This window comes from Mandrillus leucophaeus, unplaced genomic scaffold (genome assembly GCF_000951045.1).
Source record: "Mandrillus leucophaeus isolate KB7577 unplaced genomic scaffold, Mleu.le_1.0 Scaffold401, whole genome shotgun sequence".
NCBI classification, from domain to species: Eukaryota; Metazoa; Chordata; class Mammalia; order Primates; family Cercopithecidae; genus Mandrillus; species Mandrillus leucophaeus.
The window spans coordinates 527,558-549,772 of record NW_012104266.1 but is presented as its reverse complement, the minus strand read 5'-3'; the positions used below and the strand labels follow the sequence as shown (position 1 = coordinate 549,772).

The 22,215-nt window shown below is 50.4% G+C and overlaps 2 protein-coding genes across 4 annotated transcripts in view; both read right to left on the bottom strand.

The window, feature by feature from the left end:
- Positions 1-5,276: 5,276 nt before the first annotated feature.
- On the bottom strand, positions 5,277-15,650 carry GDPD2 (glycerophosphodiester phosphodiesterase domain containing 2). Of its 3 annotated transcripts, XM_011992021.1 has the most exons (16): positions 15,299-15,650; positions 13,604-13,717; positions 13,236-13,339; positions 12,835-12,928; positions 12,581-12,640; positions 12,220-12,318; positions 11,948-12,041; positions 11,678-11,823; positions 11,470-11,552; positions 11,225-11,375; positions 8,983-9,204; positions 8,632-8,780; positions 6,205-6,352; positions 5,995-6,077; positions 5,717-5,745; positions 5,277-5,623 (listed from the first exon to the last, which is right to left on the bottom strand). In XM_011992021.1, exons 2-16 carry the CDS (start codon positions 13,706-13,708, stop codon positions 5,571-5,573), a joined length of 1,620 nt encoding a protein of 539 aa, XP_011847411.1. In that variant the 5' UTR covers positions 13,709-13,717; positions 15,299-15,650; the 3' UTR covers positions 5,277-5,570. The 3 variants fall into 3 exon arrangements, with proteins under 3 accessions (XP_011847411.1, XP_011847412.1, XP_011847413.1); XM_011992022.1 differs by lacking the exon at positions 13,604-13,717; XM_011992023.1 differs by lacking the exons at positions 13,236-13,339; positions 13,604-13,717.
- A 2,042-nt stretch (positions 15,651-17,692) lies between these two features.
- Positions 17,693-22,215, bottom strand: part of KIF4A (kinesin family member 4A) — a 128,571-nt gene continuing 124,048 nt past the window's right edge. The window contains exons 29-31 of the mRNA XM_011992015.1: positions 20,566-20,682; positions 18,788-18,910; positions 17,693-18,509 (exon numbers count right to left, since the gene is read on the bottom strand). Coding sequence (XP_011847405.1) covers positions 18,306-18,509; positions 18,788-18,910; positions 20,566-20,682 — 444 coding nt within the window. The 3' untranslated portion in view covers positions 17,693-18,305. The remainder of the gene's footprint in view (positions 18,510-18,787; positions 18,911-20,565; positions 20,683-22,215) is intronic.

Sequence of the window (22,215 nt, the reverse complement as noted above, 5' to 3'; positions counted from 1 at the left end):
ATACAGTTCCCTCCCTCTTATTCATGGTTTTAACTTTCCATAGTTTCAGTTACCCATGGTCAACTGCAGTCTGAAAACATTAAATGGAAAGTTCCAGAAATAAACTTTTTATAAGTTTTAAATTGTATGCCGTTATGTAATGAAATCTTGTGCTGTCCTGCTCCATCTCACCCAGGATGTGAATCATCCCTTTGTCCAGTGTATCCACACTGCATACACTACACACCCATAAGTCACTTAGTAGCCATCTTGGTTATCACTTCAGAAAAATACAGTATACATAGGGTTTGGTACTATCTGCTGTTTCAGGCATCCACTGGGGATCTTGGAACATATTACCCATGGATAAAGGAGGACTACTGTACCCTGTATTTGCTGTAAACTGGAAATTAAAATAGAGGGAATCTTAAATAGGTTGGTCAGGGTAGGCTTCACCAAAAACGTGGCATTTGAGCAAAGAATTGAGGAAGGTGAGGAAGTGAGCCATGCAGAAGAGTAAACCTGGCAAGGGGAGACCAGTGCAAAGGTCCTGGGTAAGGAGTGCAAAGGTCTTGGTAAGGAGTGCATCTGGCTTGCTCAAGGAACAGCAAGGAGAATCAAGTGGCTTTAACAGAGAGTAAGGAGGGGAGAATGCCAGGAGACGAGATCAGAGATTTAATAAGGGACTAGATTGTGTAGGACCTTGTAGACCAATGTAAAGATTTTGGCTTTCCTCTCAGAGAGATGGAGTGCCATTGGAGGGTTTTGTGCAGAGAACTGGCATGATGTGACTTGGGTTTAGCAGGATTGGTATAGCTTCTTTGCGGAGAATAGGCCATGGGGCGAGGGTGGAAGCAGTGAGACTAGTCAGGCAGCTGCTGAAATGATCCAGCTGAGAGGTGGTTGTGCCTTGGACCAGCATAAGTAGCACCAGAGATGATGAGAAGTGGTTGGATTCTGGGTGTATGTTGAAGGGAGAGCTGAAAGGATTTGCTGACAGATTGGATACAAGGTGTGGTTCCAAGGATTTTTTGCCAGGACAACTGGAGATGTGAAATTGCCATCAATTGAGATAAGGACAGTTTTAGGAGGGGTCATTTTTTGGGGAAAAGGTCAGCTGTTCAGAAATGAGCATGTTGAGTTTGGGATGTTTATTAGATATCCAATTGGAGATGAACACAGGCCCTGTCACCAAGGTGCTCAAAGTGAGAGAAATGGAAATATGGAAGCAGATCATTACCATACCCGTGAAAAGTGGTATTTCAGGAGGGTGTATAGAAAAGCAAGTTATCAGTTCTGCTTGTTGGGGGGAAGGGGACTTAAGAAAAGTTTCACAAAGGAGATGATATTTTCAGTTTGGTCCCAAAGGGTGACTAGGCATTCATTAGGCAGAAAAAATAAATGTATTGTTTTCTGTACTCCTAGAACTGGCACACAGTGATTGCTCAATCAGACCCAATCCAGTCACTATTTTTGTGTTTGGACATTACTTAACCTCTCTGAGACTTGGTATTGTAATCTGTGAAAAGGAAATAATCACAGTGTTCTTGTGAGGGTTGAATGTAGAACACTTAGCACACTGCGTGGTACATAGTGGGTTAGTGTTAATTATGGTCAAATGAATGAATGAATATCTTCCTTAATGACCAAATCTAGGCTGGGCTGGTAACCCAGGAGCCCAGTCTTTTATATGATTAACAGTTTGTCAATAGAGATTGCTAGACTCCTTTCAACCTCTGAACTGCTCTGATTGAAAAATAAGCATTGATAAGCCTCGATTGAATGGAGAGGGTCAAACTGCCCTCCTCAGGCCCCTTCCTTATCCCCTTTTTTGTCCTATCCCCTTTAACAGGTTCCTTCCTCCCTTCCTCCCACCCTCCCTCTCTCTTCATTTTTTAATGATTGTGAGCAAAATCCCTTCAGATTCATAGTGAGCTTCTCCTCATTCCATAGGCTCCCTGCCGCTCAGACTGGACTGGGTTGACAAGGCTGGGAGGAGGTCAGCCACACTGAGACACTGTGACACTTAACTAGGGAACCCCCCTCCCAACTGCCAGGGCTCCAGTCTGAGACCCCAGGGAGACAGTCGCCCCCTACGGACCAAAAGCAGCCCCACACCGCTGCAGGCAGCTCTGGTTGCTAGGCAACCAGGCGATGGAGGACTTCAGGAAGGGATTTTCAAGCAGAGAGACCATTTCTCTCCCCTTCCACCGCCTCTCCTGCTCCTTCAGCAAATAGACGGGGTTGAGACCGCGGTCCGCTGCTGTCTGATAAACTGGGCTCATTCTTGAAAATAGAGCTTCACTGGGTGACCTCCATTTTGTGTGTGGTGAAACGATCTCTCTTGCCCCAAATGTGGTTTCATCTGGGGGCTGGAGACTCGGGTCGCTGAAGGTGGAAGTTTCTGATTTGCAAGGAGGGGAGGAGCATTGTTGTGGGTGTGCACCCTTAGTCAATGGGAATTCTAGCAAATTGAGCTTGCGTGGGAATAATTTTGATCAGTCCATCAAGATTTCCTCACGATTCCCAATGTATACATTAGGAAACTCTTACGTTAGCCCATTAAAATAAAAAGGTCCATTGGAATGACAATATATAAAGGATCATTCATACCTCATTGGGGACAAGTTTTCCGTGGCTTTCATGAATACGGTTTCTCTCCAGACAAGGGAGAGATGATGAGGTCTGTGAATCCCTGTGAGTAGGGACAGAGCCCAACAAAATGGAAAGAAATAAAAAGAATGGCGGGGTTGGGGGTGTGGTAAGCACAGAATCTGGCAGCTTCTGAGCTCTGTGTCTGGTTTGGGGATCCCCAGCTCTGTGCCCCCTGTGTTAGGACCATGCTGAAGCACTCCATCCTTATGAAGGCTGTGAGGGACCAGAAATCCATAGCTTTTCCTTCTAGTAACCTAGCATTCTGGCCCAGGAGTGGGCCCAGGCAGGCCAAGGCCATGACCAAAACAATCTTTCCACTTGGGATGCATCTCTTCCTTCTCAGCTAGTACAACAGAAGCTTGATTGTGGCAGAGCCCCAAGCCATGGCAAGCTTAGGGGAGAGCTGTGCCCAGGAGTCTCCTCGTGGGCTTTCCCTCCAGAGTTCCAAGGTAGAGATACCAGGGTGAGGTAACCGGCAGCCAGAGAGCATCTGGCCCAGCCACTGCTCGGTCCACATCTCCACAGGGCATGGTGGCAGGGGACGCTTCTTGCTCTCTGTGTTTCCAAACTGAACTGGGTCGGGGCTGTGCTCCTGCTCTATTAATAGCCCCCTAGCCCAGCCTGCTAGCCCCAAACCCGGATGCCAGGAGCGGTGAGTCAGCAGCTAAAAATAACGAAGAGCAACTACATCCGAACCCCAATGAGCAGCTCCCCCGGGTCCTCCGCCCTTAAGTTTTTGTCAGTGTCAGAATCCAGCCCAGGGCCTATAGGTTACGCCGCTATAGCTGTCCACTTCTCCTGGGAAGACAGTGAGGATTTCCCGTGGCAGGCTCAAGGTTGCGTACCCAAGGCTAGGGGCTAGGAGAAAGGGGTTACAGGCTGGGGCTGGGTGCTGTCGTTCCGGTTGGGGGGCCAGACGCTGAGGTTAGAGGACCACAGCTGAGAGTGTGAGAGCTGAGAGGTTGGGGCTGCAGGGATGGAGTTGCTGGAGGTCTTCAAGGTGAGGTTGGGAGGTGAGGGGGGGAAGAGACTGGGCGATTGGGAAGGGACATTAAAGTAGGGATGGGGGAGGAGGTACGTGCTGAGAGGTGACAGCCGGGCAGTACCAGGCCGACTGGGGGCCCTAGAGCTAAGGCTGGTAGCCAGTCTGACAGAGGGGGTATGGATCGGGAACCGGGAAAAGTAAGGGAACGCTGCTCGAAAAGGCGGAGTGTGGGAGAGACCTGCCCGGTACACAGCGGCGTGGACCCCCAGGAAGACCAGGACCGGAGCACTGATTGCGGCGTTCGTTCTCCGTGCGCCTCCAGCCTCCCCACGCGTCGCATGCTGGCACCCCCGCCCACCGTGCCAGCTGCAGGCCAGGTACGTGGGCGCGGCCGGCGGCCGGAGCCGGAGTGTGCAGGGATACGCAGAGAGGGCGGGGCGGCCAGAAAGGGAAGGGGTGGGCCCGGGAGAAGGGGGCGGGAACACGGATTCAAACTCGCTTGCGTCCAGCCGGAGACCGGAAATGGCCGGGGACTCACTGGGAACTGTAGTTCCCGCGGCTGCCCAGCAACCGAGGGTGGGGGGGCGAGTCTTGTCCCGATGATGCCAGTGCTGCCCCAGGGTCTGGCGAGAGAGGAGGAACCGAGAACCGGACCTCCCTACCTGGCCAACTCCTTAGTTCTACTTCCCTCCGTGTGGAGATACGAACTAGGTCGAATGTGAGTGTGGCGGAAGACTGTGGGGTCACCACAGAGCCCCTCTTGTCCCCGTTTTTGCCTTAGGCCCTCCCTGCTTCTACTAGACTGTTCATCCTCGGTCAGCTCCGCACTGGCCACCTTAGCTGCGGAGCCCAGGGACTCCCGAGCCGCAAACGCATTGGGGAACTTGCTCTTCGAAGGGAAGGCTGGGCCGGAAATTGGATCCTGCTCGCAGCCCAGAGGAGCGAAAACTTGTGGAAATCGGACCTTGCCCTCGGAGTCCTGAGTCAAGGACACGAGTCCCCAAGCGGCACGGAAAACAGGTGGCATTCAGCAAATACGTCACGGCGACAACGGATGCGGCCCTCCTCTTGGGGCGGCCACAAGGTGGAGCTACAGCGCAACCCTGCACCGCGCGCCTGGCCTCCGGACGCCCCCGAGGTGGCTGCTCTCCCGCGGGCCTCCCGCGAGTCCTTCATTGCCGCAGGTGATTCTCCTCCCACCTCCAGTCCACCTCCTCCCATCTCACCATGATGGCCCCTCAAGGTCGTGTCCCATCCAACCACAGATGGAAGGTGCTTCCTCTCCCCAGCCCCTGAGCCAAAAAGATTAGGCTGTGACCAAATGGAGATTACATTCTTTGAGTAACAGATTAAGACAAGATACAGGAACCAACCTGCCTTGAAGAAAAGGCTGCGCACAGCAAAAAGCCACCTGTAAGCACAGAATTACATGGCTAGACGGGCTCTTCAGCTTCTGGCCTCTAGGCACGAAAACAGCTAAGTTGCAAGGGTCGGGGAAGACAGTATATTGTGGAGTGGCGATGGTGTCTCTATCATCTTACCGTTCTCCGGGAAAGACCATTTCGTTATCTCCTTCAGTCCCTCTTCCAAGCTATCCCACCCCGACACACCCTGTGCCTTCTATGCAAGAACACGTGCACACAAGTCTGAGACATTATCCGAACAATCTCTCTTTTACTTTCTCTGTTCTAGTTTCATTTGGGGAGAGACTTCTCATGACTCACTGTGTTCCCAAACATCTCAGGTCAAAACCCCAAGGGGAGCAGATTCCATAGCAGCTTAGGGAATGCCCATCACCTAGGCAAGGGGCCCTCGTGGTTCAAAATCTCCTGTTGGCAAAGCTCCTCTCACTGCAACCCACCACCCCTGAAGCATTCCATTTCAGCTGCTCTCCAACCCTTGCTGTTTGCGCAATGTAGACTGCCTTGGGTGGGGAGGCAGGGCAGGGCATTCACTCCATCATGAAATTGTTGATCCTCGTCAGCAGCACTGCTGTTTCCAAGCCTGGGGAGGAGCGGGAGGGTAGGTCATCTAGGGAGTTAAGCAAGGGGAAAGCCACAGGAGGAGAAATATGAGGTGAGGGGAGAAAGTTCTTACCAGTTTTCCCTCTCTTCTTAACAAATCTCCTGTGGGGAGAAAAGCTTCCCATTGTGAGTTCAGCTAGCTTCAGGCAGGCCCTTCCAGTCCCCACACCTGCTCCCCTAAGTGCTTTTCCCATGTTCAAGCCAATTTGATAGTATAAGAAAGGGCCTAAGAATCTCAAAGGAACTAAACAGACCCTCAGCCCTGGGCAGCATATATGAGTCTGAAGCAGCCTCATCACCAGGGCCCTGGAGAAAGTAAGGACCCAGAAAGCTGAGGCACAAAGCACTCACCTTTGGAGGAGGAAGGTCCACAAAAGCAGCATGGTGGAGACAGAATTGGTAATGACCCATATGATTAAGTAGGTTTGAGGGGTCTGTGAAAATAGGAAAAGGTCCCAAGGGTAGTATATCAGGGGAAATAAGTAAGGAAGAGAGGGACAGAATTAAGGAAAACCAGGGATGGGAGAAGAAGAGGAGAGGTGACAGTCCCAGAGCCCTTACAATAAGCCAGATAGGGTAACGCATCTGCTGCAGCAGCTGGCAGTCGTTGGTGGTGACCGAATCCACCCCTGCACACCAAAGCAGGGAGAAGAGCCAGGGTTTGTTCACTACAAATAGGTTCACCGAGACATTATCCTTGTGCAATGCCCTGTGAAGGTGGGAAAGAAAATAGGGAACATCCAGAATCATGGTGCACGGGACCTGGGAGGCAGCCCCCTGCCTGTGCTTGAATCTACAGTGCCACTGCCAAGGAGGTGTCAGCTCTGCCTTTCCACAGCAGCCCCTGACCAACAGTGATTTTCCTTTCATAGCTGAACTCTGTCTTCTGGTGGATTCCGCGCATGGGTACTAGCTTTGCTATCTGGGGCCACACAATGTGTCTCTCCCCTGGGTCCTGAGCAGAGGCCCTGTCTCCCTGAGCCTTCTCTAGGCCCCACAGCTCCAGCTCCTTCAGCCATTACTCTTATTATTTCCTTCCCTGTACAAGCCTCTCTAATATGATATATTCCAATTTATCAATGTTCCTTTGAAAATATGGGGCCTCTCTCTGAAAATAATATCCCAAATAGGCTTGGACCAGCCTTTTTTTTTTTTTGAGACAGGATCTTGCTCTGGAGTGCAGTGGCACAGTCTTGGCTCACTGCAGCCTCGACCTCCTGGGCTCAAGTGATCCTTCTGCCTCAGCCTCCAGAGTAGCTAGGACGATAGGTTGGCACCACCATGCTCAGCTAAGTTTTTTTTTTTTTTTTTTTGGTAGAGATGGGGTTTTGCTATGTTGCCCAGGCTGGTCTTGAACTCCTAGGTTCAAGTGATCCTCCCACCTTGACCTCTCAAAGTGCTGGGATTACAGGTGGGAGCCACCATGCCTGGCCAACTTGGGTCAACTTTGAATAGAGCAAAACTATCTCCTCCTGTCCTCTGGGCACTATGCCTGTATTCAGGTAGCCCAGAGTCAGGTTAGCCTTTGGCAATGTTACATCCCACTGATGACTCACTATATATACTGTTCAATGAAAGCCCTGATCTTTTTCACACACGTTCCTGTTGATGCCAGTGTCTCCTCTCTGGTCTTTATGCAACTGAAATTCTTTTGGGCCCCAAATAGAGGTCTTTACATCTATCCCTGGTGCATTTCATCTTGCTAGATTTGGCCTATCTTTTTACAGCACCTAGACCTTTCAGGGCATCGATTCCATCATCAGTGTATTCATCACCAATTCACATCATTTGGAAACGTGATCAGCAGTTGATTAGCAGCTGGTGTTGACCAGGACAAGACTAAGGTGAGAGCCAAACCCTATGTCATGTCTTCCTCTTTGGTGATAACTTGGGGAAAGAAATACTTATATAGCTAGGTGAAGTGGCTCATGCTTATAACCAGGAGGCTGAGGGCGGCAATGGCTCAGGCCTGTAATCCCAGCACTTTGGGAGGCCAAGGCAGGAAGATTGCTTGAGGCCAGGAGTTTGAAACCAGCCTGGGCAGGTAGTAGGAACCTGTCTCTACAAAAAAAAAAAAAAATTAGCCTTGCATAGTGGTGTGCGCCTATAGTCCTAGCTACTCAGGAGGCTGAGGTGGGACAATCACTTGAGCCCAGGCGTTCAAAGCTGCAGTGAGCTATGATCAGGCCACTGCACTACAGCCTCGGTGACAGAGCGAGACCCTATCTCTAAAAAAATTTTTTTAATTAAAATTCAAATTAAAAAAAGAAATATGTATGATAACTGGGCTATCATTCAGTTCACATTTTTCTATCTGAACACAAGGACCTTATAAGAGGCTTTAGCAACCAGATGCTTTGAAGTCCATCATGGTTCAGCTGGGTCAGCTTCTGGGGTTCAGCTCACATCTGGGACTCTCCCCGATTCATGCTGTCTTACCCTGATCTCTTTGTTGTGGAATAAAATCCTTCCCGTGGCCTACAAGGTCCTACCCAATGTGACCCCTGCCTGCTTCTCTAGTTCCCCTTCCCCTTGCTCATTAGGCTGCCGTTCCTGTTCTGCAGCTCGTAGTTAGCGCCTTGCGACCATTCAGGTCTCAGCTTAGATATCACCTCTTTAACCAGCCTTCCTAATGTGGCTGCACCCACCTCCCTGCTCCAGCCCATCACTCCCAAACCTAACCACTCTTCTACCTCTCTCTGTTTTGTCTTCATAACACTTTTTCACTTTCCAATATGCATGTATTTTGTTAAGTGAGTTATTCTCTGTTTCTTTCAGTAGTACATGTATTCCACAAAAGCAGGAACCTTGCCTGTCTGATTCGTGTTGTATCCCCAAAGCCTGCAGTACTACCTGATACATGGCAAGTGTTCTGTAAATACTTGTTGTATGAGTGAATGAATGAAGAGGCTTTGCTCTCCCTGAATTGGTTCTTCCCTGCCATTAAGCCTCATGTGATCCCCTTGGTTCCTTTCCTCTAGCACTCACTTGATATCCAATAGTGGCAGATCTTGATAGGGGAGGTTGAGAAACTGGGGCCTCTCAGTTCTGTTGCTTCCCTGATGTCCATATATCTGGCGCATTCCAGGTGCCCGTCGTTGGACATTAGCACGATCTTCATCTGGTAGCCAAAAGACCTGTGGTTCAGGAAGGATGGGTGTGAAGCTGGGGAAGACCTAGGGATTCCAAGGGCAGGGACGGGGCAGAGAGGTTTGACCACAGAATGGGGTATGTGAGCTGGGGCAGGGCCCTGGGGCTAGGGGCGGCCTCAAAATCATCATCATCATCATCATGGCCTAGGGAAGGCAGGGTGGGGAGAGGGGGTCCTGGAAACATCACCATGGTTTGGGGCACCCTTGCATTCAGCACAGTCTCCAATGTCTGGATCACAAAAGTGTCATAGTATGTGTGGTTTTGTGGGGGTCGGCGCAAGTCGAACATGATGGAAAGGTTGAGGGCTGCGGCTTCCTCCAATAGCTCTTCTAATGCTGGTACTGTCTGATTCTCAGCCTCTTTCTGATCAGGGCCTGCCAGCGGTTTGGCCCCCCAGAAGGGTCGCCTCTATAAGAAAGAACAATTATTTCAAGACCAGAAGAGGCCTCCCGGCCTTGCCCCCATCCTCACTATCTTCACTCATATCTTCCACTTGGTGTCCAGCTTCTTTCCACCTCTGAGCCAGGGCCTTTTTCCAAACCGTGGCCTTCTTCCAGACCATCTAACAACTTACTCTGTGACCTCAACCTCCTGCCCTTCCAGTTTCCTAACTTCCTCTCTCCCACTACATCTTCTCGTTGGTCTCGAGGAGACCTCTGCAATCTTGACGCTTTGGTTTCTTCCCAGTTCATCAGCCCCTTTCTAGCTGCACCTACATCCCCTACCCATGGTTCATCCACAGCTTGAACTACTTTTCCATAGCACTCTCAGCTCCCTTTCTGTCCCACTTGCCCTACAACTCCCAGACTGATTCAATTGTACAATTGTCTGCCTCCTCTACCACTAGAACTGGGGACTGAGCACTGCCACGGGCAGAGTACAAAATGTGGGCTCTTGGCACTGCAGTCCTTATTTTTCGCTCTCAGCACTGCTTAGCAATCCTTTTACTTGCTCTTGATTTGCTCCCTCTTCCATTCCCCCTAGTGTTATTCCAAGCCTCTGCTACTCTCCTCTCCTCTCCTTATTCTCAATGAATGACCTCACTTCCTAATTGCTGACATGGATAAAGCTAGCTATCTAACACTTATTAAGTACTTACTATGTGCCAGGCAGTGTTCTGAGTACTTTATGTGTATTAACTGATTTAATCCTCCCGATAACCCTACAAGGTAGGTACTGTTATTATTCCCATTGTACAAATGAGAAAATTGAGGCACAGAGAGACTTAAGAAATGCTGCCTCGGGTCACACAGCCAGTAAGTGGTGGAGCCAGGGTTTAAACCCAGACATCCTTTGCTCTTAATCACTCTGATCTGATATGATGTAAAGAATTAAATGGAAAAGAAGCAAATTGCAAAAGAGTCTGTGTAATGATTCTATTTGTGCAAAATAGAGAGTGTGTGTTTGTGTATGCAGATGCACCTTGACTTATGATGGGGTTGTATCTTGATAAACCCATTTTTTAAGTTGAAAAGATTGAAAATCAAAAATGTATTTAATATACCTAACCTACTAAATATCCTAGCTTAGCCTAGCCTACCCTAAGTGTGCTCAGAACTTACATTAGCCTACAGTTAGGCAAAAATCATCTAATACAAAACCTATTTTGTAATGAAGTATTGAATATCTCATGTGATTTATTGAATATTGTACTGAAAATGAAAAACAATTGTCATATGGGTACTCTAAGTGTAGTTTCTACTGAATGTATATCAATCTCAAATCATCATAAAGTAAAAAAATCATTAAGTGGAACCTCAGAAGTTGGGAACTGTGTGTGTGTCTGTGTGTGTGTATCCAACTGTTAACAGTGAATATTTCAGAGGGATTGGATTATGGGAGACTTTGATTTCTACGTTATTTCTTATTTCTCTGATGTTTTACTTTTTACAATGAACATGTATTACTTTTACAATCAGGGAAAGAGGAACTGAAAAAATTCAATATCCTTTTAAATATTTTGTACCACTTACAGGATTGAAGTTGACACTTCTGGGCCAGGCATTCGGAGATCTTCAAGGCCAAGCCTCTGCTCCCTACCACTCCCATGAATTGTCTCTCTCAGTTACATTCAGCCACACTTTATTCCTGGAAACACCCTTTTTCAGACTTCTGGGTTTTACATGCCCTCTTCCCTCTGATGGAGTTCCCGTTCCCTGTTTTGTGCATCTTAGGAGAAGACTCTCATCCTCTCCTGTATGAATCCACTCCTGATTCTCTCCCAGGCAGGAAAATGTTTTTCTTGCTCTGGGTTTCCTGAATCGTCTGCTGCCTAGGCTCTCTACTAGGTGGAAGTGACTTGAGTGAGAGCACAGACTATGTTCTTATTGCCTAGCACAGGGCTGAGCAAATGCTTATCAACAGAATGAACTCTGCCCTCTCTGAGTGTCCCTGTAGGTGGCTGCCTCTTTGCAGAGGCTGTCCTCACCTCTAGGAACCAGGACCCAGCATTGAGTCTCTTCAGTTCAGCCCAGGAGAAGTCACTGCTGTGGGCTGTGATTCGGGTTGGGAATACAGAGGCTACATTCGTGGTCCTGCTCAGGTGCTCATCATGCATGAGGAAGGGGACCCCGTCGGAGCTGAGGGCACAAGGGGTGTCAGAGGGCCAAGCTCTGGGGCTGGTCATCATATCCTTTAGCCCCCCCAGGTCCCCTAAGCCCCAGCTTCCCTCACCTGACCATCACATCAGTCTCAAACACAGTAGCTCCGCATTCAGCTGTCTTCCGCAAGGACATCAGGGTGTTCTCGGGAGCCAGCTATGAAAGGGAATAGGCGATGAGGTAGCAGGGGAGGGTGGGAGACTGGGAACCCACAGGCCTGGCCGCTGTAGCGCGGACGAGCAGACCTTCCTGACCCTCCCAGCATTCTGTCCAACACTTACCATGGGGGCCCCTCGGTGTCCCACCAGCCCAGGCTTGGGTGGTAAGTCACTGGGTTGCATGATGCAGGGCGAGGAGATGCATAGTGGAGCCAAGTAGATGACCAGGACAACTCCAAAAAATAGGAGCAGTAGCAGAATCTTGGGACCTGTGGGGAGTGGGGGACAGGCTTTCAAGAATGGGCAAGGGGAGAGCTCTGGGGACGGAAGGCAGAGTGCAGGTGGCAGAGCAGGAGTGGCCAGCAAGGGTGAGTGGGGCAGTGGCATTGGCACCTCTTCGGTGGATACGGTAGAAGGTATCAGCCACAGGCCAGGCCAGGAGGGTGATTCCAGCGGCTGCTCCAATATGAAGGAATGGGGCTGTGGCCTGTGGACAAGAGCTGGTGAGGCGGGCTCTTCTCCAGTGCCCCTCCCCGCTTTCCTCTTAGGGCCTGACTGCTGGAGTTGAGAGCTACCTGTAGTCTTGGGGGAATAGGAGCAAGATATGTTCTAGAGTTGGCTGCAAGCCAAGGCTCCCGCCTAGACACTGGAGATTGGCCACTCACCTGCAGTGACACACGCAAGCTATGCCACTCCTGCTGCCATTGGATGTCCAGTCCCACAAGGCCAGCGGCCACAAGTAGCATAATGAGGAGCAGCAGCACCTGGGGGCCCAGGGATGAATGAGGCCTCTTGGTCAATTTGGGCTTATGGTTGGTGAGCTGCTCCTTCACTCTCTGGAGAGGGGACCTGACCCTTCCCTTCCCCTGACACATCTACTTTCCTCCTTTCACTCAACAAATACTTACTGGGCTTCAGGTCCTGGGCTTGACCCCCCGGGGTATAAAAGTGAGGTCCTCAGCAAATAGCCAGCCAAGTGCTGGGCCCAGTGGCCCCCTCTCCCATGCATTCCCATCCCTACTGTACCTTGTGGAGGCTGTGCAGATGCAGGGGCTGTCTACAAAGCCGCAGGAGCAGGGCCAGGACCTGGGGGCAGAGAGTGGTGGGACTGATGGGGCACCAAGAGGGGAGCAAGGTTACTGAGGTGGGCTTCCCAGGCTGGTACCTCCCTCCTGCCCAAGAATTAGCCCCTCCCTCAGTGGCCAGGATGAGAATAGGGAGCTAGAACTAAGCAGGAAGGAAGGCTGAGGTGGGGTTAGGCCAGCGGCCTCCAGACCCACCAATAGCAAGGATGCATATGTGACCAGTAGAGAGATGATCAGGAGGAATGCCAGGGACCAGTCCATCCAGTGTCCCCAGCGGCGGAAGAGGAATCTGTGGGAGGGGAGAGGGAAGTGTCCAAGTGGGGGAAGGGGTGTCAATAGTGGCCTGAGGGGAGGTGGGGTGGGTGGATCCAGGAGGACTAGAAGGGAGTGAGGAGAAAGCCCCTCACGGGGCCAGGGGCTCCAAGGATTGAGATTTTGTGGAGGGATTTTCTAAGGAGATTGGGTAGCAGCAGAGTTGGGTTTGAGGAGCTGGGCAGGGCTGGGGGATGACTGGCAGTGGGGCGCCTAGGGGTCCCAGGGTGGGGAGCAGGTTGACATGTATGTTGGGGAAGCGGCAGGGGGAATCCATGACACACTCATTGAAGTTGTGCAGGTCATTGAGAAGGACGAGCCCGATGTACAGCCAGCCCAGGGAGAGTAGGAAGGTGAGGAAGAGCAGGCCAAACCAGATACAGTCGCACTGCAAAGGGGCAGGAGAGAAACTCACAACCAATACCTACTTGAAGCTCAGAGTCCCCAGCAGGTGGCAGCTGAAGGGAGCTGCCTGCCCCGTGTTGGGCTGCTCTGCTCAGGGGGCAGCTCTTTCCATATTTTAGGGAGATTTTCTTCCTGGGAGAGAGAGCCCCTTCCCCCAAGCTGTCTATGAGCACAATTGGCCTTCTTATCCCCTCCAGTGGGCCTCTGCCTTCTGACTTCCAGCCTCCCCCCTCTATCCCTACTCCACCTTGCTGGTTTGCATCCTCTCTCTGGGGCATTTCCTCCAGTGGCAGCTATACAGGCAGTGGAGGCAGCGGGCCCAAACGGAGCAGCAGCCGGGGGACTCGGCCATGGTGAAGGCCTGGGGGAAGGGACACTCAACCATCAGGGACCCTGGCAGAGAGCAGATCCCAGTCCCCCTCCCAGTGTATCTGAGGAGCCCGGGGGAGGAGCAGAGGCCTGGGCCGCTGCTCAGCAACGGAGGTCACGGGGCAGGCCCAGAGTGCCAGACTGGATGAGGCGAGCAGCCCCAGCTGCAAGCCTGGCAATGGGAGACAATCTCCAGAGCCTTCGTTTCCCTTTAATCTTGGTACCTGGAGAGTCAGTGGGACACCCAAGAGGTCCAGCCTCTTTTCGGGCAGGATGCATATCCACTGTCTCCAGCTCCTCCCCATTTAACAGCACACACCTCTGGGGATGGAGTGCTTGCCCTGGGGGTAAAGAACTCAAGAGAAACTGCCCAGGGTGGGGCACACTCAGTTCAGCAAGTTAAAGCAGGTTTGGCCAAGCTGGAGGCAGCCCCATGCTGAATTGCTTTCCAGCCCATGAAGCGGAAGTAACCTGAAGCAAAGGTTCCAGTTCTGACCTGGGGCTAATGAAGGCCCAGCTAGTTGGCCAGTTGCTATGGATATAGAGATTATTATATTCAGATCACAAATCTCTGAAAGATTCTCTGTGTCCACCTCCCAGGGGACAGAGGGCACTGCCAAGAAGAGGAAGACTTGAGGTGAACATGTTGCCTGGGTCACTCCCAGTCTTCTAAAGGAATCTTTGGATTTTCAAAATACAAAGCCTCCCCCTCAAGTCCTGCCCTTTCCTGCCCAGTCATCCCCCCACCCCAACCAGAAGCCCAGACCCGCCTTCAGGAGCCCCACCCTCTAAGTTAGCTTTGGTCAAAGTATAACAAACGCAGGGCAAAGGTGTGAATGCGGGGTGTGGTTGTCTTGGGGCAGGGGACCCCTGTACCTTATGCTTCTGGGTTTGGCTGACTGAGCTGATCCCCAGACTTGGCTGGGTATGTGACTGATTCTACACGAGAGGGTGTGCGATTTGTGTCAGCATTTGTACTTGTGTTTGCACGATTTCAGGTGACTTTGAGTATGTAAAGGAGCCCCTGGATACACCCAAAGTGTGTGAGCATGTGTGCATGTGGGCTGAGGGACAGGACCCCTTGTCCTCCGAGCTCCCCAGAGGCTATGGAGTCTTAGAGGGGTGCACAGTGGCTGGGTCCGGTAAGGAGGAAGGTGTGGCTGCTTCTGAACTGCCCTCTTTATGCTGCCTTGGGAAAGGAGGGTTAGGGTAGGGGTGAGGAGCTGGAGCTGGGGGAAGGAAATCTCTCCCCTCTCTGAGACCCTTCCCGGTAAAAAGCCAACCCAAAGGGAAGCCCTTGCCTCTGCCCATCTTGGAGCTGGTTTGATAGCCTGCCCTAAGCTCTTGCCTCCCCTGGGGTCCTACCCCTGTGCCCCAGACACTGCCTTCCAGAGTCCCCTCCCTTCAGGAGCTGTCTGTAGGATGGGATCAGGGTCTGAGCAGCCTGAAAACCCCAAGTTGGGGAGCTGACAGGGGTGCCATTCAATCCCCCAGTCCAAGCCCAGCGGGATGGAGCTGGTCTCTGCTCCACAGCTCCCATCTGTAGCCCCCCAGCCTTCCCGAGCCCTCACACCTTTGCTCAGTGGCAGCTCCGCTCCACTCTGCTCTCTGCACTGCTTCCCAGCTCCTCTCCGAGTGGTCTGCCTCCTCCCTTTTTCAGTCGTCGGTTCAGCCCTATGAGTCAAACAGGTGGCACTGTTGCCACCTACAGGAGGCTGTGTGGGTCCTCTCCCTAGGCCTGCAGCTGCTCTGTGGCCTGGGCACAGCCCGGGTGGGAAGATGGAAGGCAGGAAGGGGGAGGGAGAGCAAATCTGCTTCTTTACTTGCTGGCGGTCAGGGGGCTTGGGGTGAGGAATTCCTTTGTGCAGCCTTTCCCATCCCTCTGTCCCTCCTCCTGTTCCCCTCCCAGTCACTGCCGGGGCTTTGTCCTGGCTCAGGGAGGCGAGGGCTGAGGGCACAGGCTGGCGGGAAGCTGGGGGGGAGGTGACCACACAACTTTGCAGCTTGGCAGTGAGGAGAAGAGGCCCAGCCAGCCCACTGGAAAGGCGTGTGTGTGTGTGTGTGTGTATGTATGTGTGTGTAAGTCTAACATCAAGTCTCAGGCTCCCTGGGAATACAGCCTTGATTCATTAGGCCCCCTCCCCTCTTGAGCTCCTACTTCTAATTCAGCAAGGTGCATGTATAAGAAGCTGCAGCCTGGAGTGGTGTCTCACACCTGTAATCCCAGCACTTTGGGAGGCCGAGGTGGGTGGATCACCTGAGGTCAGGAGTTCAAGACCAGCCTGGCCAACATGGTGAAAAAATACAAAAATTAGCCAGGCATGGTGGTGTGCACCTATAATCCCAGCTACTTGGGAGGCTGATGTGGGAAGATTGCTTGAGTCCGGGAGGTCGAGGCTTCAGTGAGTTGAGATTGTGCTACTGCACTCCAGCCTGGGCAACAGAAGCTACAAGCTACTTCCTGAACTCTGGACAGCAAGTTGCCCTGTTTCTGGACCAGAGGTCCCCATGGGCCTTGTGGATCCTGGGTGACACTAGTAGTTCTCCCGTCTTCCCTCATCACCCGACAGGAGATGCTCATTCAGGACTTGTGTCATTTCTGCTGCCTTGTCCCTAAGGCATATGAGTCTCTTTCCAAGAATCCTTTGAGGAGTGTAGTGTATATTGGGGTCACAGGCTTTTGGAAGATGAACACATACAAAAGATGCTGTTACTATAGCATCAGCGGGGAAGGGCTGGTTAGCACGCTATAGAGTTTGCTTAGTGCTAAAGCACAGGGGTCTGGGTGGGATGGGGGCCAGGGGCTGGCTTGATTGACCTCTCCCTCTACATTATGCCTGATGCGGTGACTCGAGGTCTGGGGGCTATTAGTGCAGTGTTGGTAGGAAAGGATGTTTTCTCTGGGGATAAGTCTGCTTACCCCTCCCCCGCCACACACTGGCTTTCAAACAGTGAGAAGGAAGACTGGCTCTCTTATGCCAAGAGCTGGCCCCCCTCCCACTCAGCCTTCCCATTGTGTCCAGAGGCTCTAGTTGGCAATGGCAGAGGCTCCTTTGCTCCCTCGGCATTAAAATGCAAAGAGAAGCAGGGCTGCTTGCTGGCAGGAGGCCAGGGAGGACCAGCAGGTCACCTAGTCCATTGCAGGCTTCATTCTAGGCAGACTGTTGCTCAATTTCTTTTGCTTGGGCTCTGGTGGATTCTAGAGGAGTCTTGGCTTTTGAGTTTTTGGGGATGGTTTGGGAGCTTTTTTTGGGAGAAGGGTTTTGGAATTCAGAATGCATAGATATGAAGCGCAGGGCTTGTGAGCACCTCAGAAGACAAGGCCAGTCAGCAGCCTGTGTATGGTATTCCAGGGCTGGCCCCCTTTTAGCTTTAAGCAGAGATGGAGAACCTGATACATTGTAAGGCATAAGCATCTTTCAAAGGAGAATGCAAGGAGCCAGTGCTGTTCTGTCCTGGGACTGGACAGCAGTATGGTGCAATGCCCCTCCTGCACTAAGAAATCAGGCTGCAGGGCATTAGAAGTGGCCGCTGCTGGCACTCTAGAGAGTTGGCTAGAGTGAAGCTTGGATGGTAGCTCTGTGTTCGGGTCCTAGCTCACTAACTTTGTGACTCTGGGTAAGTTACTTAACTTCTTTGTACCCCAGTTTCCTCAAATGCAAAATAAGGACATCTATCTATGTTGACCTTTTTGTGTGTGTGTGTGAAGAACAAATAAAATTGTGGCAAGAACATGGAGATGGTTAGTAAACGTGGTTTCTTCCTCCCAAATCTGGAAGCCAGGCAGGTTCTACAGTGGAGGTCAGGCCACTGGCCTTGCTAACGTGATTCTGATTTCTTAGGGTAGCAGAGCAACATAAAGACATGTCACACTCCACACTACCTTCTGGGAAAGAGGGCGGCTCCAATAAGGCAGGGAGGCTCAGGTACTTGTAATGAATCCCCTTAATAGCTTCCTCAGGGGCTCAGGAACACAGGTTGAAATTTTATTTCTCCCTCTAGCACAGAAGGATCTTCCCGAACAGTAGATGGGCTAAGGTTTATTTACTTACTTAACATTTAAAAATAATTCATTTACTTCAACAACATGGAAGACAATCGAGAGTACTATTGAAACACAATTCAGAGAGGGTCAGGACAGTACAGATCACAACCCCATTCCTGAGGTGGAATGAAAGATCTAAACCTCCGTCCTAGGCCAGGCTCCTCCGTTAAGCAGAGACAACCAAAAGATAAGAAAGCCTTGGCCTCATCCCCGTCATGAGATAGCCTGAACTGCTCACAAATAAGAAATAACTTGATGATTTTGAGGACTGGTTCCTGATGAGTCATTAGGAAAGTCAGTTGGTTCTCTCTTCAGTAGGTGGTTTGGCACCCTTCTGGAGAACAGCGAGTAGTAGTCTGGAGCTGGAGGCTGAGGGCCAACATCCAACAAAGGTTACCTTCTTTTCAGTAACGCTTTTTTCCTTTTTTCAACAGCAAGAAACCTGAAATCCAGAGAAGTCATTTAAAAACTCCTTCTGGCTGCAACCTGAAAGATCTCCCAAGCCAGACTGAGGGTAGAGATGATGACTCCAACTTCAGTGGGCCTCTTCTTCGATAGGGGAGCAGCCAGAGAAGAAGCTGGTGTTGCTGGCCAGAGCTCGTTTCTTTTTCTTCCCTGGAGCCTTATTTTCTTGGTATTCTGTTGCTACATGTTTCAACTCTGGGAGGTCAAAAAGGGAGGGAGCTGGGGGAGTCTTCTTTGACGGCACCTGCTCCACGTCGCACATCTCTTTCAGGATCTAGGAGGGACAGAGACAGGTATGAATAGACTTTAGAAAGGGGCAGAAGCTCAGCCCAGCCGAGCTGCTATAGATGCTCGACATACTCCCAGTAGTATGAGGTATTCTTTAAGATCATTCCATGGAAAAAACCAGACTCTAGTCTATGCGCGACCCCTAGTTCCCAGCAAGCTGATTACACCTTTACTCCACCTGCCTCTCTTCTACTGGTCAGTCATAGATAACGCAGAGAAGGATGCTAATCCAGTTTTCCAATGCCTGCCTTTTAGCCCACCTACCTTGCTATTGGGGGTGGCACAGACGGGATTAAAGAAGCTTAATCCTGGGGTCACCTCCGTAGGATCCTCCAATTTGAAGGAGCCTTCAGAATCCTGGGTCCGTTCAACAGTGCCCAAGCTATCCTGAAGATCAAGCAGACAGGCATATTATAAATTTGGCTGCAAATCAGTCTGCTCCCATTCAACCAAAGAGGTAACAGTTCTAAGTGCCTGATTAGTCAGCTGAAGCAAGTCTTAGGGAGGCCCTGCTTGGGGAGGTCACAGTGTTTGACATACTCTATCCCTGAAGGAATGCAGCAATGCTTGTAGGTAGCCTCTGAAGGCAAAGACTAGGTAGTGGCATGGGACATCTCACAAGGCCAGGTTTAAAGCAAAGAAAACCTTGGTCATTTGTTTGACTAAACTCCCCCTCTCTACAATTTGCGATATCCCTTTTAGCATCTATATTGGGTGTTGCCTGTATTAGTATTCCTTTCAGTTAACGAAACTGATTCTGAGAGAGACAGATAGAGATGGGAGGAGGGAGGGAGGGGCCATGCCCCTCTGCCTGGAGGCCCTTTCACGGAGCTACTACATGACTCTTGAACCCAAATTGAAAAACCACAGGAATAGAGGATCCTCAAGGTCTCTGCTACTTCTACAGTTCTTAGCCTGACTTCTGGCTTGCCTATGTATATTACAAGTTTTTTTTTTTTTTTGAGATGGAGTCTCGCTCTGTTGCCCAGGCTGGAGTGCAGTGGCGCGATCTCAGCTCACTGCAAGCTCCACCTCCCAGGTTCATGCCATTCTCCTGCCTCAGCCTCCTGAGTAGCTGGGACTACAGGCGCCTGCCACCACGCCCGGCTAATTTTTTTGTATTTTCAGTAGAGATGGGGTTTCACCGTGTTAGCCAGGATGGTCTCGATCTCCTGACCTCCTGATCTGCCCGCCTCGGCCTCCCAAAGTGCTGGGATTACAGGCGTGAGCCACTGCACCCGGCCAGAGGTCTTTTTAATAGAAGATGCAGGTTGAAACTTTTCACATGTGGATGTTCAAGAAATGCATGATGAATCATCATTAGACCGTGCTTGCTAGAATTATTGTATATCACATAGAGAGCTGTAGTAATGCATTTTTGCTATTGCACAGGTAGGTGTAAGGCAGGTATAGGGATCTGACCTGCTTGGTGCTGCTCTTCCCAGGGCACATTTGGTTTTCCTGAGTTTGCTATTCCTGGGAACAATATTAAGAGGACATTTAGATTAACTTGGTTTACAATAGTGACTATTAGAAAGGCCTGGTTCCTGTGGGTCTTTTCCTAGAGCCATGGAATAGCTAGCTGGTTGCCATGGAGAGAGTCTAAGTAACGAATGTCTCAAGATGTCAGAAGGATTAACTTCCTGGAAGCTGCTACCTCAGCACGTGGGTCTTACAGTTCCAGTTAAACCTCTGGACTAGTTTGATCTTACATGTCTATATGCCTGTGAATGCCTGCTCTCTTGTCCTTGTCGTCTCAAAAACAGTACCGAAACTTTACAGCCAAGCCTGGGGGTAGGGAGCTCTATACCTGGGAATCTCCTGGGAAGCACTGTGGTTTCTGAAAGGGGTATATGAACAGGCGAGCAGCAAGGAAAAAGGATTGAGAAGTGAACTGTCTCTTTTCCTGGGTTCAGAGGGAAGGAGAAGGGTAGGAAGAGCTGTGCAGGAGACTCCAGGTTTCAGGATGGAAGGCAGAAAAAGAGGGTGGAAACTAGTGGGAGGTCTGAAGGGATGGGGAGAGGAAACAGCACTGATCCTACCTTGCCTTGCTGGCGGTTCCGACACTTTGTGGGGTCACAGCAACAGTCCACACCACAGTCTGACTTTTGCTTCCTGCACCCACACTGCTTGTTTCCACACCAGCCCTTGCAGGAACACTGCAAAACAGGTTTGCAGAAAGATACATTACTGAAAGGGTTAGAAGACTAGTTTAAAATGACTTCCCTTCATTTGCAAGCTTTTCTAGAAAAAAATGGAAAGTACTATTATCTACCAAGCTTCAATCTCCTTAGTCCTCTCTTCTTTGGTGAAACAATAATCACCAAGAACTGTCACAGGTTTAAAGAGAACAAGTCTTGCAAGACAAATCCATTTTCTTTTCTCTTTTTTTTTTTTTTTGAGATGGAGTCTTATTATGTCACCCAGGCTGGAGTGCAGTGGCACGATCTCTGCTCACTGCAACCTCCGCCTCCCAGGTTCAAGTAATTCTCCTGCCTCAGCCTCCTGAGTAGCTGGGATTACAGGTGCACGCCACCATGCCTGGCTGATTTTTTAATTTTATTTATTTTTTTGAGACGGAGCCTTGCTCTGTTGCCCAGGCTGGAGTGCAATGGTACGATCTTGGCTCACTGCAGCCTCCGCCTCCTGAGTTTAAGCAATTCTCCTGCCTCAGCTTCCCGAGTAGCTGGGATTACAGGTGCCTGCCACCACGCCTGGCTAATTTTTGTATTTTTAGTAGAAACAGGGTTTCACCATGCTGGCCAGGCTGGTCTCGCACTCCCGACCTCAGGTGATCCACCTGCCTCGGTCTGTCAAAGTGCTGGGATTACAGGCGTGAGCCACCATGCCTGGCCACCTGGCTAATTTTTGTATTTTTAGTAGAGATGGGGTTTCACCACATTGCCCAGGCTGGTCTCAAACTCCTGACCTCAGGTGATCAGCCCGCCTCGGCCTCCCAAATTGCTGGGATTACAGGTGTGAGCCACTGCTCCTGGCTGAAAAATCCATTTTCTTTTGGACAGAATACTTGAAGGACAGATCAGAGGGATAGCATAATGCAAGGCAACTGACAAAGACTCTTGTGACAACTTTATGGGCAAAGTGAAGAACTGTGAGCTGGATGGTAGTATAGTTAAGTACATTTAAAAACTGAGTGTAGTTGCTCAGTATTTTTAGAATTACCAAAGTGCACTTTCATCCAGCTCACATTTCTGCATTTTGTCCAGTGTTAGTCTGGGCTTTGTCCTTACCACATTTTGATAAATCACTGATGATATGAAATAAAATCATTTACATTTGATAGCACTTTACAGTTTTCAGAGTACTTTCATGTACATAAATACAAAAATCTCATTTGAATCTCATAACTAGTCTATAAGGTAGGCATATTTATCAGCTCTAACAATGACAGAAAGCTGGAAGGATGAGTAATATGTAAGATAAAAGAATCACAATTCAAAAATATTTTGACAAGCTGGACTTAAGGTGTGAAAGTAGAAAGAAAGTAAGTTTGTAAGTTTGGTATTTAGGTTCCCCTCAACGCAGTCATAGAAATACAATATGGAGAGTGATCTAGCTTAAAAGTAGACCGTGCATGGCCGGGCGCGGTGGCTCAAGCCTGTAATCCCAGCACTTTGGGAGGCCGAGACGGGCGGATCACGAGGTCAGGAGATCGAGACCATCCTGGCTAA